Source organism: Oncorhynchus tshawytscha, linkage group LG19 (genome assembly GCF_018296145.1).
Source record: "Oncorhynchus tshawytscha isolate Ot180627B linkage group LG19, Otsh_v2.0, whole genome shotgun sequence".
NCBI lineage: Eukaryota > Metazoa > Chordata > Actinopteri > Salmoniformes > Salmonidae > Oncorhynchus > Oncorhynchus tshawytscha.
The window spans coordinates 46,050,003-46,066,775 of NC_056447.1; the positions used below are offsets into that span (position 1 = coordinate 46,050,003).

The 16,773-nt window shown below is 43.6% G+C and overlaps 3 protein-coding genes across 4 annotated transcripts in view; 2 read left to right on the top strand and 1 right to left on the bottom strand.

Annotated features, from left to right (window-relative positions):
- Positions 1 to 1,091: 1,091 nt before the first annotated feature.
- LOC112218859 (carboxypeptidase A1-like) lies at positions 1,092 to 6,700 on the top strand. The gene is made up of 11 exons (XM_024380076.2): positions 1,092 to 1,546; positions 1,824 to 1,905; positions 2,624 to 2,758; positions 2,951 to 3,055; positions 3,216 to 3,317; positions 3,416 to 3,517; positions 3,932 to 4,042; positions 4,206 to 4,296; positions 4,723 to 4,922; positions 5,157 to 5,241; positions 5,374 to 6,700. Exons 1-11 carry the CDS (start codon positions 1,482 to 1,484, stop codon positions 5,559 to 5,561), a joined length of 1,266 nt encoding a protein of 421 aa, XP_024235844.1. The 5' UTR covers positions 1,092 to 1,481; the 3' UTR covers positions 5,562 to 6,700.
- Positions 5,784 to 14,658, bottom strand: cep41 (centrosomal protein 41). 2 transcript variants are annotated; one of them, XM_024380075.2, is made up of 11 exons: positions 14,553 to 14,658; positions 13,518 to 13,581; positions 13,308 to 13,355; positions 11,429 to 11,490; positions 11,226 to 11,295; positions 10,453 to 10,579; positions 9,690 to 9,859; positions 8,221 to 8,288; positions 7,933 to 8,047; positions 7,631 to 7,846; positions 5,784 to 6,937 (listed from the first exon to the last, which is right to left on the bottom strand). In XM_024380075.2, exons 2-11 carry the CDS (start codon positions 13,576 to 13,578, stop codon positions 6,810 to 6,812), a joined length of 1,065 nt encoding a protein of 354 aa, XP_024235843.1. In that variant the 5' UTR covers positions 13,579 to 13,581; positions 14,553 to 14,658; the 3' UTR covers positions 5,784 to 6,809. The 2 variants fall into 2 exon arrangements, with proteins under 2 accessions (XP_024235843.1, XP_024235842.1); XM_024380074.2 differs by lacking the exon at positions 14,553 to 14,658 and adding an exon at positions 14,213 to 14,385.
- A 37-nt stretch (positions 14,659 to 14,695) lies between these two features.
- poc1b (POC1 centriolar protein B) overlaps positions 14,696 to 16,773 on the top strand; it is a 57,931-nt gene continuing 55,853 nt past the window's right edge. The window contains exons 1-4 of the mRNA XM_024380072.2: positions 14,696 to 14,832; positions 15,298 to 15,382; positions 15,614 to 15,785; positions 16,160 to 16,339. Of these exons, the coding sequence (XP_024235840.1) occupies positions 14,818 to 14,832; positions 15,298 to 15,382; positions 15,614 to 15,785; positions 16,160 to 16,339 (452 nt within the window). The 5' untranslated portion in view covers positions 14,696 to 14,817. The remainder of the gene's footprint in view (positions 14,833 to 15,297; positions 15,383 to 15,613; positions 15,786 to 16,159; positions 16,340 to 16,773) is intronic.

Sequence of the window (16,773 nt, forward strand, 5' to 3'; positions counted from 1 at the left end):
CCCTCGGAGTGTGGTGTCAGGAAAATAACCTCACACTCAACGTCAACAAAACTAAGGAGATGATTGTGGACTTCAGGAAACAGCAGAGGGAACACCCCCCTATCCACATCGATGGAACAGTAGTGGAGAGGGTAGTAAGTTTTAAGTTCCTCGGTACACATCACAGACAAACTGAATTGGTCCACCCACACAGACAGCATCATGAAGAAGGCGCAGCAGCGCCTCTTCAACCTCAGGAGGCTGAAGAAATTCGGCTTGTCACCAAAAGCACTCACAAACTTCTACAGATGCACAATTGAGAGCATCCTGTCGGGCTGTATCACCGCCTGGTACGGCAACTGATCCGCCCACAACCGTAAGGCTCTCCAGAGGGTAGTGAGGTCTGCACAACGCATCACCGGGGGCAAACTACCTGCCCTCCAGGACACCTACACCACCCGATGTCACAGGAAGGCCATAAAGATCATCAAGGACAACAACCACCCGAGCCACTGCCTGTTCACCCCGCTATTATCCAGAAGGCGAGGTCAGTACAGGTGCATCAAAGCTGGGACCGAGAGACTGAAAAACAGCTTCTATCTCAAGGCCATCAGACTGTTAAACAGCCACCACTAACATTGAGTGGCTGCTGCCAACACACTGACTCAACTCCAGCCACTTTAATAATGGGAATTGATGAGAAATGATGTAAAATATATCACTAGCCACTTTAAACAATGCTACCTATTATAATGTTTACATACCCTACATTATTCATCTCATATGTATACGTGTTTACTGTACTCTATATCATCTACTGCATCTTTATGTAATACATGTATCACTAGCCACTTTAACTGTGCCACTTTGTTTACATACTCATCTCATATGTATATACTGCACTCAATACCATCTACTGTATCTTGCCTATGCCGCTCTGTACCATCACTCATTCATATATCTTTATGTACATATTCTTTATCCCCTTACACTTGTATCTATAAGGTAGTAGTTTTGGAATTGTTAGCTAGATTACTTGTTGGTTATTACTGCATTGTCGGGACTAGAAGCACAAGCATTTCGCTACACTCGCATTAACATCTGCTAACCATGTGTATGTGACAAATAAAATTTGATTTGATTTGATTTGATCTCTTCTTGGTGTGAGTATACAGTATATGCTCAAATAGACTCTCTGACTCAGTTCTCAAAAAAGGTTGCGGCGACCCTTGGGGGCATAGCTTTTACAGTGTAGGGATACAAACACAGGCGAACTAAGTAAATGGAATGGGAGGATAAAAACTAGACAATCTGGTCCATCCATTTTCATCAAACTTCTGAGAATCTGCTCCACAAATACATACCATCAGTGTTACATCCGAGTCGTTGTGGAAAACAGAACAGAAGGAGAAAACACCTGAGGATAACATCAACTTACAAACCAAGGTAAAAAGTGCTGGGCAGGGTGTGTGGCTCTGACTGCCTTTACTGTATTAGGTACGATGAAGGTGCTGCTCGTCTTGGTTGCACTGTCTGTGGCCATTATCGGCAAGGAGACCTTTGAGGGGTGAGTGATCATCAAACAGTACTGAAAAGAAAGCACTTTGTGACTGCTGTTGTAAAAAAGGGCTTTACAAATACATTTGATTGATTGACTGATTGATTGACTGATTAAGTGATTTCAACTTGTTGTGAACAGCAGTGGTAGCTGAGCAAAGGGTAATGACATATGATTTGTTGACTGTCATAAATGGATTAAAACACCCCTTTTTAAAAATAAGATTCCCCGTCTCTTAATTCTAATTATTAGGAATGATAACATCGTTGTTGTAATATCTTTAAAGGCACCAGGTGCTTCGTATCACTGGGAAGGATGAGTTCCAGCACTCTCTCCTGAAGGACATGGCTGAGATGGAACATCTCCAGGTTGGGAATGATAACAGTGATCATCCTATGAGATAATGTGATTCATGTACTTCTGATAAATATGAATTTCAGAGGAAAACAATCAAGTGTAGAATGATCAGAACAGAACCCCTCAAACTGTACAACCAGTCCATTTTCTATTTTCATCTGCATGTTCCTTTCCTCCTACCTCTCTCCTCTCTCCTCCCTTACCTCTCCTCTCTCCTCCTTCTGCTCTCATCCCTTCTCTCTCCTCTCTCCTCCACCCTCTTTCCTCCCTTCTCTCTCCTCTCTCCTCCATCCTCTCTCCTTCCTTCTCTCTCCTTTCTCCTCCATCCTCTCTCCTTACCTCTCCTCCCTTCTCTCCTCCCTTACCTCTCCTCTCTCCTCCTTCTGCTCTCCTCCCTTCTCTCTCCTTTCTCCTCCATCCTCTCTCCTTCCTTACCTCTCATCTCTCCTCCTTCCTTCTCTCCTCCATCCTCTTTCCTCCCTTCTCTCTCCTCTCTCCTCCATCCTCTTTCCTCCCTTCTCTCTCCTTTCTCCTCCATCCTCTCTCCTTCCTTCTCTCCTCCATCCTCTTTCCTCCCTTCTCTCTCCTCCATCCTCTTTCCTCCCTTCTCTCTCCTCCATCCTCTTTCCTCCCTTCTCTCTCCTTTCTCCTCCATCCTCTCTCCTTCCTTCTCTCCTCCATCCTCTCTCCTTCCTCTCCTTCACTCCACTCCCCTCTCTTCTGTCCCAGCTGGATGTGTGGATGGAGCCCATTGACCTCTCCACTCCTGTGGACATCAGAGTTCCCTTCACCAGCCTGCAGACTGTCAAGGCCTTCCTGGAGACTGAAGACATCCCGTACTCCGTCATGATCATGGACCTACAGGTGAAGTAGGACACCTTTCTCATCTGGGGAGGAAAGAGAGCTCATCTGCCCCTCTAACGTCATTGTTATTCTTAAGGTAATAAGGAGACAGACTGTGGTGCCACCAAAGTTATCCCCCTGAAATCTAATCATCGTTGAATGAACCAAGGAGAGTGATCAGCAGTATGAAACCTTTTGCCCCATGTCTCTCAGGTTATGTTGGACGAGGAGAAGGAGCAGAGGCTGAGTGCTGCATGTGCCACTGAGCCCAGAACCACAGATGACTACAACTACACCAACTACCACAACGGGGATGAGGTTAGTACCCAATCACACAGCCAAGACCACCTGTTCTTGCTTATCAGCTATTATAACGTCTGTCATAACACTGTTATAACAATGATATCAGCCCTGTTTTAAAACTCCAGTCCTCAGAGCTATTTGGTTCAAATTAAAGATGATTTCTCTCTCTCTCCAGATCTACAGTTTTCAGGACATGCTGGTGGCTGAGAACCCCAAACTGGTCAGCAAGATCGTGATTGGTCAGAGCTATGAGGGCCGCCCTCTGAATGTGCTCAAAGTAAGTCATCGTTTTTCAATACGTTTTTGGTGTTTGAAGATTATCATGGATTTTCTTTGCACCTGATAAAGTTAATGCTCCCCTTCTCTCTCATATAGTTTAGCACTGGTGGCACCAACCGTCGTGGCATCTGGATTAACACTGGAATCCACTCCAGAGAATGGATCACTCAGGCTAGTGGCACCTGGTTTGCCAAGAAGGTGATCAACTTCTAGTCTCATTCTTTCCAGTCAGAGCCCCTGGGTTGGATTCCCCCACATGCTCATGAGTCAAAATGCAAACTCCTGTTTTCTGCTAAGAATAGCAATTATAGTGTAATAAAGGCTATAGGGCCATTGGAAAAAATGTGTTATGAAGGCTAGGGGGTCATTACAGTATATTTGCTATGCTTAAAAGCAAACTGGAGTTTGGCTTGTGACTCATGTAGAGGAATCCAACCCCAGGGCTCATGAAGGGAGTTAAGTCTCTTTATACCCATCACGGGCAATTCCGGTTCTGAATACCCACTGGGACGTTCCTACTCCCACAGGTTGCTGAATTGGCCCCCTTGAGCCCAGGTATTCTCTGTTCAGTATGATAATGTGCATAGATATTTCTGTTTCAATGACCACCAGATTGTGACTGACTACGGACATGACGCCGCACTCACTGCCATTCTGGACAACATGGATATCTTCCTGGAGATTGTGACCAACCCAGATGGCTACAACTACAGCCACAAAACTGTGAGTTCCGAACAGCAAAAATGTGTATTTATTATTAATAATCCATCCACCAATCCTCTGTAATGGCAGATATGATGCTTCATTCATTCATTGTGTCAGTCAGAGTGAATGCGCATGGATACTTACCAAACCATTGAATATGTTGACCTTTTATGTTCCACAGAACCGTATGTGGCGTAAGACCAGGAAGCCAAACCCTGGCTCTTCTTGTGATGGAACTGACCTCAACAGGAACTGGGATGCTGGTTTTGGAAGTAAGCTATGTCTTCTATCGGCTTCTTGAATGATGCTTGAGACATTGTTTAAAATTGCATAAATTGTCCACGATACAGGTTGCCTTACGACAGCCTTTCCCCAAACCCGGTCCTGGGGAGCCCAAGGGGTGTACATTTAGTTTTTTGACCTAGCAAAACACAACTGATTCAAATGATCAACTCATCATCAAGCTTTGATTATCTGAAACAGCTGTGTAGAGTAAGGGCCAAAAAACTAAATGTGCACTTCTTGGGATCCCCAGGATTCTGCCTTATTTAATTGTCACGCTTAAATACATCGTTTTTTTGTTGTTGAGAAAATGATCTCCTCCCCTATGGTGACTTACAGTTTAAAGGAAGTGTGTCAATGTTGTGATTGGACTGTCCCTGGCCTGATGTTGGTTGTATTCAACTCTTTTTCCCTAGCCGCTGGCTCTAGCGGTAACCCCTGCGATCAGACTTACCGCGGGCCCAAGGCCCACTCAGAGTCTGAGGTCAAGTCCATCGTGGACTTTGTCAAGTCTCATGGCAACCTGAAGGCCTTCATCGACATCCACAGCTACTCCCAGAGGCTCATGTACCCCTACGGCTACACTGCAACCCCTTGCAACGACCAGAGAGAACTGGTGAGTCTGGCAGAGACAGGCTTCCTGCCTTCCCTTGGCCCTTAGCCATGTCTCAGTCATCTGTATGTGAGCTAATAATGCAATTTTATATAATCAAACAGGGTACAGCTGGTTTTGCTTAAGGCCTTTGACAGGTCAAGTTCAGTGTACACAAAAAGGAAACGTTTTGCCATCGAAAATAAATGGTCAAAAGCTGTACAGATCTCTTGATGTTATTTTACATTTCACCCACAGCACGACCTGGCTAGGAAGGCCATCACTGGCCTGGCTAGCCTGTACGGAACCTCCTTCAGATACGGCAGCGTCATGACCACCATATGTAAGTGACGGGCCACTCACTTTCACTAAGTCACTGAAAATACATGAAAGGCTACATCTTAGGCTCAATACAGCCACAACAAGGTCTAATACAGGAACAACGTATACAAATCATGTGCTTATCTTCCACTAGACCGAGCCAGTGGCATCAGTATTGACTGGTCCTACAACCAGGGCATCAAGTACTCCTACACCTTCGAGCTGAGAGACACCGGTCGCTATGGTTTCATCCTGCCAGCCAATCAGATCATCCCTACTGCCAAGGAGGCTTGGCTAGCTCTGATGGCCATCATGGAGCACACCAAGGACAACACCAACTAGAGGGGTCACCATGACAACTACAGTATACTGTCCAGATTAACCAATTGTATATCTCTCTTTGATACGGTCATGTGAATGCCTGTGTAAAACAAAGTTATGTTTGTCTGTACTGTTGTAGATATACAGTATCTAGCTCAAGCTGATGATACCATCCAGTCCACAAGAGTGCACTAGAAATCACGTCAGTAAAATGCTCAACAAAATGACCAGTTCACATCAGAATATACATTGTGCGTTTTATTTAATATACAAAAACTAAACTGAGACCAACCAGTTTAATGGATGGAGCGTAATGACGGACAGTTAATGTGTTCATTGTCAGGAGTAGAAACGACAGTTGTCTTGCATCTGATATACACAAACAGGCCAGACGTCAGCCTCAAAAGGTATTGTACTCCTCCAAAGACCACGTTTTACAGTAAATACACAAGACCCTGCAATTTATCTTCACCCCAAAAATCGCTGACAAAGAAAATACAACAAAGTTCACAACCTCAAAGCACAAATACTGTTTCACATTTATCGGACGTATTAAGATGTTCTCCTCGGGTAACCATGACTACCATCCCATAATGCCCTACTCCACCATGATGATGTTTCATCATAGGCTGCATGACATCACCAAATCCTATGAGAACACAGACACAAACATGTAGCGCTTCTGAGCATCTCACTTCATATTATATCACAATATTCCAGGAGGAAGTTCCCCTTAGAGAAAATATCACATAAAAAATATTACATTTCACCTCTTAAAATAGAGAATGCCCTCAAACAACAACCATCACCTCTGGTTATTTGTAATGTACAACAAAGCATATGGGATATAATTTTAGTACCCTGCTACCAAGTGAAATGACCTTAAGTTAATGAGGGTTGATGGAGATGGACACGATCAATGGCTGACTGGTTTTTATCAATGACAGGCATCACACACAGAGACAGCCAGAGCGCGAACTAAAATGAAGTCATTTTAGGAAAGCAACATCTGCGAGTTTATGATAATTGAGTGCAAGGCAAATACATAAATTATCATCTTACGATCACTGATGACATTTTTTTATATTCATTGTGCAACAAATTCAAAATCAACACGCCAATTCCTATTATCCTACAATAAAGCAGATTTGGGCCCCTGAGGACAACAGTTGGGTATCCCTGGGGGAGGGAGGGGGTTGGTGGGAGGCCCTTTCACAGAGGGGCACATGGGGGGGTGGTAGTGAAATAAGACTTTATTTGGGTTAAGGGTTATTTCCACGGTCGGCTGCTCTGGGATCTGGCGGTTTCAGAGCCGGCTAAAGAGGAAGTGTGTAGACTCCGAGCGCTGGATGCTTTGGACTGGGCACTGCTGGTGGACATGCGGCTGCTGAACCGGCCTAGAAAATGCACACACAAAGACAGTCACACATCTCTAAAAAGTAACATGCTTTCAGGAAATTATTCTCTACGTCATTGTCAAGGGTGGCCAACCCTTTGAGCTAATGGGGTGTTTAGGGCTGGAACAAACACCCAGCTGGCTCCAGGCATAAGCGGTCGCTTAGGAATAGAATAGACCAGGTGCAATTTTGGAATGTGTTTGTGAATCATACAGCAGTTTTTCTTGTTATGTCAGTCACGGACAGTCACTAAATTAGCCAATTTTTAGATTGGTAGTTAGCTGACTAGACTATCTAAACGCAGGGCAGTGCCCTGCCCTCAGGGACCCCCTGTTGATTTTGTAAGCCAGTGTCATTCATATACCATATTACATGGCATAATTCATGGCAAAATGTGTAGAATTGCAGGAAATTATATTTAAATTGTATATTTCTATTCACCATCAAGAGGGGGGCCACTAAAATGTTGCACAAGGTGTGTGTGTGTGGGAGGGGGGCTACAAAAAGTCCATCCCAGCTGTTTGCTTTTTCTACATGTTATCACCATCTACTGGTAGGTTGTTGTTACTACCCAAAGCAACAGATCAGGGAGTGATGCTTTCCTGTTGGAGTCAGTTAGCTGTTGGCATAGCCTTCCCGTTGGAGTCTTAACGGTCTTTTCTGTGAGCCTGTTAGCTGTTAATTGTGCCTTACTGTTGGTGTCCGAGGGAACGAGCATCTCCTCCAAGTGTGCCTGGATGTTGGCCATGTCGTCTGAGGTGAACCTCCACTTCCTATCGGCTGGCATGAAAACCTGTCTGTGGGTGTAGCGCTTCCTGCCCGCTGTCACCTTGGGAGACGGGAGGCACGACGCGGGGATGGTGCCTGTTGTCATCCCCTCTGGAAACTTCTGCGCAATCACCTTCAGGCCTGGGGGGCAGTGGAGTGTGACATTGCACTGATTCCAAAGCTTCCACTTGAAAATATTACTTGCCCACAATACAACATCAACTGACCTCCAGATAGCATGAAGAGGTTCTGGAAGCCCCGTTCACACATGGCAGTGGCTGCCTGGGCAGCTATCCTCTCATCCTCATCATATACGATGATGATTTTACCAGAAACATTTTTCTACATCAAGTCAAGATTAATGGGATCAGAGTACAACAGTGAAGCAAACAAATGGATATTCAAACATGTACAGTATATGGATATTTTACTAGTGTGTTTTGGCCCATTTCAGATTGCCTGGTAATGCGAGTTATGAAATAATAATACAGTTATTTGTTTTGGTGGAAGGATACATAATCCAGCACCTCCTTGGTGTAGGGATTCATTGTTCTTGAGAGGGTTGCGATGGGGTAACTGTATGCTGAGGGAAAAAAATGTGAGATGTCACAAATACGTACAGTATTACATTGGAGTGAAAAGCCTCCTAAAAAAATACCATCAAGGACAAACAGTTAATATCCTGTCCTATAAGTTTCATAACTACTGCCACCATTTGCAACTCTGGTTACGAAGTTCTGGCCAATATAATTTCAATTCTAAAGATGATATCATGAAATAGCAATCCTGATGATGGATATCATTTTCATTTCAGATATACTATGCATTTATAAAGCCCCTGGTGGGGTAAGGCTCAGAATTCCATTAATTATATTTATAGTGTCTGAAATCTATTCATTCTATGTCTGGAATTAGATTTCTATTCACTGTACTTCAGCAGAGGGAACACCCCCCTATCCACATCGATGGAACAGTAGTGGAGAGGGTAGCAAGTTTTAAGTTCCTCGGCATACACATCACAGACAAACTGAATTGGTCCAAACAGACAACCTCAGCAGGCTTCAACCTCAGGAGGCTGAAGAAATTCGGCTTGTCACCAAAAGCACTCACAAACTTCTACAGATGCACAATCGAGAGCATCCTGGCGGGCTGTATCACCGCCTGGTACGGCAACTGCTCCACCCACAACCGTAAGGCTCTCCAGAGGGTAGTGAGGTCTGCACAACGCATCACCGGGGGCAAACTAACTGCCCTCCAGGACACCTACACCACCCGATGTTACAGGAAGGCCATAAAGATCATCAAGGACATCAACCACCCGAGCCACTGCCTGTTCACCCCGCTATCATCCAGAAGGTGAGGTCAGTACAGGTGCATCAAAGCTGGGACCGAGAGACTGAAAAACAGCTTCTATCTCAAGGCCATCAGACTGTTAAACAGCCACCACTAACATTGAGTGGCTGCTGCCAACACACTGACAATGACACTGACTCAACTCCAGCCACTTTAATAATGGGAATTGATGGGAAATTATGTAAATATATCACTAGCCACTTTAAACAATGCTACCTTATATAATGTTACTTACCCTACATTATTCATCTCATATGCATACGTATACACTGTACTCTATATCATCGACTGCATCCTTATGTAATACATGTATCACTAGCCACTTTAACTATGCCACTTGTTTACATACTTATCTCATATGTATATACTGTACTCGATATAATCTACTGTATCTTGCCTATGCTGCTCTGTACCATCACTCATTCATATATCCTTATGTACATATTCTTTATCCCCTTACACTGTGTATAAGACAGTAGTTTTGGAATTGTTAGTTAGATTACTTGTTGGTTATTACTGCATTGTCGGAACTAGAAGCACAAGCATTTCGCTACACTCGCATTAACATCTGCTAACCATGTGTATGTGACAAATAAAATTTGATTTGAATTTGATTTGATGGTCCCCCTACCGCTGATGATGTGACACTGGTCGTACTGCTCTCTGTCCCTGACGTCCAGCAGCAGGTATGGACAGTCTGGGTAGGGTCCATCTGGAAGCCGAGGGCTGGACACGGTTGTCAGAGTCACTGTCTTCTGACCGTTCTTATCCAGATCCAGCTCTCCCACCCCGCTTATTACACTGTAGTGAGAGTCAAAAGTGTCAGGCTATACACGGGTCAAGGACACTTTTTCTGTATGTGAAAAAACACCAAACATTCCAACTCAAAATATTGAGAGTATATTGTGAATGACATAATTTTCATTCTATAATGTCTGACATTGCAATCATCAGTTACAGTATTCCAAATGGAACTGAGCTCAACTCTGTACAATCCCAGCTTTGTCACTTTAGCCAGGCTGTGGAGGTTTAGCTTGCCAGTGAAGGTGATCTAATGCCATGGTTTTAGGGAGGCCCCAGGGAGGCGATAGAGTTACAACCTTCTGTTCTAGTGAGGGGGCAACGGAGCTTGGACCCTAGGGAAAAAGCTGCTATCAAATATCATACACAATGAAGGGGTAGGAGGGTTGTCGAGGGGGAGAGAACTCTGCTGGGATATACAGATAGATGTGTGGGTTGAATGCTGAGAGGGATACAGCTGTGCCTGGGGTTATGGGTTGTGAGTGAGAGTACACATCAGTGGAAGTAATTGAGAACAGGTGTGTCGTTGGTAGGGAAAATGGAAAATCCTGGTGTGTGTGTCATGCTGTTCAAAGTAGGGTGCTGGGAGTTACCTTTGAAGTGTCGACCTGGGGGAGTAGCCAGCGTCCCCTGCGTCATTGTTGTTGTCGAAGAACTGAGCAGGTGTGGGCGTAGGCAGGGGGGAACCGTTGTTCTGCTCAGACAGACGCTCCATGTCGGCTTCAGGTGGAAATAAAGCATAGTGATGTTGCTGTACAGTTACAGTACTGCCTCAATGTTCATTCAAATCAACGTTGAAGGCAACTGCAGGAAGGTCCTAAAAATTGTCAAAGACTCCAGTCACAGACTGTTCTCTCTGCTACCGTATGGCAAGCGGTACCAGTGCACCAAGTCTGGAACCGAAAGGACCCCGAACAGCTTCTATCCCCAAATAAGACTGCTAAACCAGACTGCTAAAGAGCTAATCAAAATAGTTACCTGCTGCTACTACGGTCTATTATTTATCCTGTTGCCTAGTCATTTTAACCCTACCCATATGCGCATAGCTACCTCAATTACCTCGTACCCTTGCACATTGACTTGGTAGTAGTACTCCCTGTATATAGCCATGTTATTCATTATTCACTGTGTATTTACTCCTCATGTCACTATTTCCATTTTATATATTTAACTCTGCAATGTTGAAAAAGGACACGTAAGTAAGCATTTCACTGTTAGTCTACACCTATTATTTACAAAGAACATTTTGATTTGACTTGATGGGAATTCTCAGTTCATTTAAAATGTAAACTGGGGCTCCAGATCAAATCAATAATGGTATAAAACATCAATAGCGTCCTATTTGTCCCCCAAAAAATATTCTTACCTTCCAGCCTTGGTGTTTCGCCATCACTCACACTTTCATTCAGGTCCGAAACCGATGCTACCTGAATTACCTGATTTAAAAACATTATAAGATAAAGTGATTGAATAACATGTAGGCTACTTCCACGAAAACAAAAAAAGCAGATGTAACTGAGAATAAAAAACATGTCTTTGCCATCACTGACGTAATAATGTTTCACTCACCAACTGTGCAAATGTTGTAACTTTAAGCCTTTTGAAGAGTTCATCCTTTCTGTACCTGTAATCTAATCAAATACATTTTCAGTTTCTCTCAAAATAATGAGAGCAAAAGACATGGAGAAACCCTGAGGATGTTCTCTTACAACTATCCTATAAGTACCAAGTCAATCTCAGGCCCCTCACCAGTATTCTCTCTTACAACTATCCTATAAGTACCAAGTCAATCTCAGGCCCCTCACCAGTATATCTCACCTGGGTCATGCATGTCAACCCTTTGCTCATCCTCCCCTTGTCCCAACATATCACTAAATCTCAACTCCACTGTGTCCATCTCCATAACATTACAGCTCTGGGGGAGATGGTAAGACACCTGTGCTCAATACTGGCTGCTCAGCCCTCTTTTAACATTGGCATTGGCCAAAGTGTGACCTGACTATCACACCATCCTCTGTCTCTGTTGGCACCCGCACAATGTAGCCTAATACCTCCTACATCAGCCCTGACAGATAAATTATTGTGAACAACACAAATCGCCCACTGCCGAATGAAGGAATCAGTGTTGCTTATCCCTGAGAAATCAGAAAAGCCAGAAACAAAATGGCCACAACAGACAAAGTGCTTATTCTCTCAGATACAACCTGGTGACTGGGGCTAAAATATCAGCAGGACATGGCTTCTCTGGGTTACCCATGAAAGTACATGAAGTAAAACACCAAACAGAATGTGATAGTGGACCACAACTGTTCTTTAAAGACAGGATACTTGAGTTGAGGGGGGGTGCAACTCAGCATTTTCTAACACTGTCCACTGCTCCTTTTTTTGGTAATAGGGACAAAGTGCAGGTACACCTGTTTGGCAATATTGAACTGGAGCTAAAAACCAATTGTGACAGTCATGTTGTAGATTTCAGCCAATACAAGCCTAATGAGGCCCCCTGCGCCTTGTTGAGAAATCTCACCTCTCAAGAGACCCACCGGACAAAGAAATAATTTCAATGTCTAGTTTTGATTAACATTTGATTGAGTTGTCAACTAACTTGAATTAAACGTAAAATTAACTAAATATTTCACCATGTCATTGGATTTAGGTTAAAAGTTGGCTGTTAAAAAGACCCTTACGTTGATTACTTTTTGCAAATCCAAATCAGTTTCCATGTTGATTCAACATCATGACTTTGATTTTTTTTGTTGAAATTACATGGAAACAGATTTTGCCCAGTGGGGAGTTGAATGGCGAAGAGTGTGGACGGACTGGAGTTCTGACTACATCGAGTAGCTGTCAGTCGAAACTTGTAAAATCTTAAACACTTACATACCTATGTTTGTTTTGTGTAAAGTCGGGCCTTTCTTGGTTTGCTGAAATGCAAACTTTTTAATAAAATGTTTGTGAAATACAACCATCGCCTGTTTCAACATTTTCGTTGCTCTAATATGGCACCAAAACTTGTGATAAAAAAAGTATGGATTTTCAGAAACAAAGAAAGGCCCGACTTTACTCAGGACAAACATAGGAACACGGTAAGATTTTAAATGTTTACAAGTATCGACTGACAGCGGCTCGATGTAGTTGGAACTCCAGTCCGCCCACACAACTCCCTTTTAATTGTACATTTTAATTTTATTTAACTAGGCAAGTCAGTTAAGAACAAATTCTTATTTACATTGATGGCCTACCCCGGCCAAACCCTCCCCTAACTCAGACAACGCTGGGCCAATTATGCGCCGCCCTATGGCACTCCCGGTTGTGATACAACCCAGGATCGAACCAGGGTGACGTATCTAGTACTGCGATGCAGTGCCTTAGACCGCTGCACGACTCGGAAGTTAAGATTTCTTAACCGCCCTGACCCAATCTCAAAAGTCTGTAATGAAATGTAACTTACTTTTCTTTATCTCCTCCAGCCTCTCCACATACTTCGTCAGGCTGCATCCTTTCAAATGACAACAGGTTTCACAACATTGAAGATAAGCAAAGATTATGTATACATCAATACGATCTACTGATAAATGTCAATAAATATGATGCATCTGAGTCCTTTGGCACTGGTAGCCAATGCTAGAACACTTGAATAACCTGAGTTGTGGAATAATACCTGTGTCAAGCCTTGTCCTCACATGTTGATATTTGGGGTTCTGAGGTATTCTCCTTTTCATGTACTGTGAGATGGGGAATACACAAACATTTGTGATTTGCTGTGTTGTCATGGTAGCTACTTCCTTTTTTACCAAGGTGTTGAAAACATTAAGCACATTACATTACCCATTGAGATAGGATTTCTCCAGTGAGCCTACATAAAGGCCTAGCTAACTCTAGTTAGCAATGTCTGCCACTGGACAAAGCAGCCCTTTCAGCAGCTGAACTGTTCTGTCATAGTCAAACCAAATATTCCTTGTTTTATCCGTGGTCATACCCTTCCATGTTTAGTACATGTTTATGAAAGGTGTCTGTCAAGTCAACCCAGGAAACTAGCTAACATTAGCTCATTAAAAATACACGTTTTGGAAGCATAACATGCTAACGTTAGCTAGCTACAGTAGTTAGCTAATTTGATGACCGAAGATCTAACGTTAGCTAGCTATGATGGCTAAAATAGTTACGTAACGTTTTCCTCAATCAACTAATTTAACTAGCTAATATCGTTACAAACAGCAGAAGGGGTTAACGTTACTGCTCAACAGAAACACTGTTGGCTTGGCAATGCCTTGATAGCTAACAGCACCATTGCCACCCACCAACCTGGGCTGTTACATGTACAACTTGCTAAAAACTATAGCTTGCTATATTTACCTCCGTGTTGCCAATACTGCTCTTTGTCGACATATTTTCAAACGGAATAGAGACAAACCAGACCCAAAGTTCCAAGTTTAACAAACTTGGCGCTGATTGAGCCGAGAGCAACCATTGACCAATCAATGACGCTGTTTTAACGATGTCGGTTTCTACCGTTCCACAGTTTGATGTAGTTGCGTAGCAGCAGAATACGCTTAACTCCTCCCTGGTTGTTTCTTTTTCTCGCGGCTGTTGCTCTAGCAAATGTGCGGCATTTCTCTCCTAAATATAGAGTTGCTAGTTCTTATTACAGCTCAGTGGTTGCTAGTAGCAATTAACTAACAACAACTTCACTCACATTTAGCTGATTTAACCAAGGCTTCTGTGGAATTGATTAAGGTTAACTGCATGAGCCAAAGTCGTGTTTGTATGTTGATAAAAGTTGGCTGATTAGCATATCGGCGCTCGACTAGCAAAGTCTGAGGAATTGGGCATGCACTATGTTTTTCACTTTGACTGGCAGACAGATGGAAGTCATGAGTTGGATGCACCAACTTTCCCCGCTAATCTTTCAAAAATCAAATGCACCGCAAATGTAAGGATTATCGTAATCAATGCATTAAATGGCATCAGTTATGGTAAGTGTGCTGCTTACTTTGGTATTATATCGGTGGCGCGAGCTAACTAAAGCTTGACTGCCCTTCCGATAAACATGCTAGCTAGTTATCTGAAAGGTAGTTAGCTAATAGGATTTAACTAGCTGTCTAGTATCTTATCTTGGTTGTTGGATAGGCAGTATTGTCATGTCATCAGCCGAGTTTATCCAGAGCTTTAATTAGAAATTACTCAGTTACTTGCAGTAGCTAATTCATTTGGCTACCATTTCTAAAGAATACTGATTGTCTGTAATGCATAACTAATTAAAGTGAAGTCTCATTCGAAGTAGTTTCCTTCAACCTAAACCATGCAACCTAACTCAACCTAACTAGTACATTTAGCTAACACAATTTTAGTGGTATAGTATGGCATTCAATGTTTTCTCATACTTGGCAACTTTGGCATGCCAGCCATACCTGACCCTGTGGTGAACTCTGTCATTGCAGGAGGACCCCACCCTCGAGCGACACTTCAAGGGCCACAAAGATGCTGTCACCTGTGCAGACTTCAATTCCAAACACAAACAGCTGGGTATAGATCCACAACACACCACACATCCCTATTGCATCATGTCTTTACTTAGCCTACTAACCAGTGTTTCTGCTCCCTTACCAGCTCCTTATTGAATTGTCATGTTTGGCTTCACAATGAGTTGGCAAGAACAGAAACAGAGCTGGGACCAGGCTAGTCTTAACTATCTGGAAATATATATAATTAATTCTCATCTCATGTTCATTGTGTTTCCATCCATGTTCCTCTCAGCCTCAGGGTCTGCAGATAAGACCTTGATGATTTGGAATCTGAACCCTAAGGCCAGGGCGTTCCGTTTTTTTGGACACAAAGATGTCATCACAGGGGTCCAGTTCTCCCCTGCAGGAGATCTGGTCGTCTCTGCATCCCAGGACAAGACTGTACGGCTGTGGACGCCCAGCATGTGAGTGGAGAGAGAAGCACCTGATATCCCGGGGATCAAACTCACTATCCTGGTGTTGCAAGAGCCATGTTCTACCAACTGAGCAACAGAGGACCACACCCACACCTGGCTTTAGATGTCACATACATGCAGTCTCTGACAGTTGTCATTAAGATTGCAACAACCTTTAGCTAGTACCTAGACTAGCCAACTTCATTGACATTTGAACAACCTGAGATATTGTATTCTGTAGCTAGTGCCTACCTAACTTTAATGTCTCCTCGCACAGCATTGAACATTACCTTCTAGATTCACCTTAGTGCATTGCTTTTAGATGTTTGTTACCCATATTTCCCTCTCTGAGCACTTCTCTTTCTTTCTTGTGTGTTCTGCAGTAAAGGAGAGTCGATGGTGTTCAAAGCCCACACGGCTACAGTACGCAGTGTCAGCTTTTCTCATGACGGCCAGAGGCTAGTGACTGCGTCAGACGACAAGTCTGTCAAGGTGTGGAGTGTCCACAGACAACGTTTTGTCTACTCACTCAACCAGCACACCAACTGGGTCCGCTGCGCCAGGTACTGAACCAACAACTGCCTGTATGTGTTTGTGGTTGGTTTACACAATAAAGTAGGGCTATAACGATTCATCGATATGCATCGGTCTGCGGGACCCCATACTGACCTAAGTGTAGCATTCATTGGTCAGAAAATCGACTCAAACGTTATGAATTTTCGGTTCACTGAAGTGTTTTTAGCAGCCTCTGTTTAGTGATGGCTGTTTAACAGTCTGATGGCCTGGAGATAGAAGCTGTTTTTCAGTCTCTTTGTCTCAGCTTTGATGCACCTGTACTGACCTCGCCTTTTGGATTGTAGCGGGGTGAACAGGCAGTGACTCGGGTGGTTGTTGTCCTTGATGATCTGTTTGGACTTCCTGTGACATCGGGTGCTGTAGGTGTCATGGAGGGCAGGTAGTTTGCCCCCGGTGATGTGTTGTGCAGACTGCACCACCC

Coding starts and splice junctions, on each gene's coding strand:
- LOC112218859 (XM_024380076.2), top strand. CDS start 1,482: ATGAAGGTGCTGCTCGTCTTGGTTGCACTGTCTGTGGCCATTATCGGC. Junction 1,906..2,623: donor CTGAGATGGAACATCTCCAG/GTTGGGAATGAT, acceptor CTTCTGTCCCAG/CTGGATGTGTGGATGGAGCC. Junction 4,923..5,156: donor GCAACGACCAGAGAGAACTG/GTGAGTCTGGCA, acceptor TTTCACCCACAG/CACGACCTGGCTAGGAAGGC.
- cep41 (XM_024380074.2), bottom strand. CDS start 14,245: ATGTCGACAAAGAGCAGTATTGGCAACACGGAG. Junction 8,048..8,220: donor CCAAGGAGGTGCTGGATTAT/GTATCCTTCCAC, acceptor GACTTGATGTAG/AAAAATGTTTCTGGTAAAAT. Junction 6,938..7,630: donor CGTTCCCTCGGACACCAACA/GTAAGGCACAAT, acceptor TGCATTTTCTAG/GCCGGTTCAGCAGCCGCATG.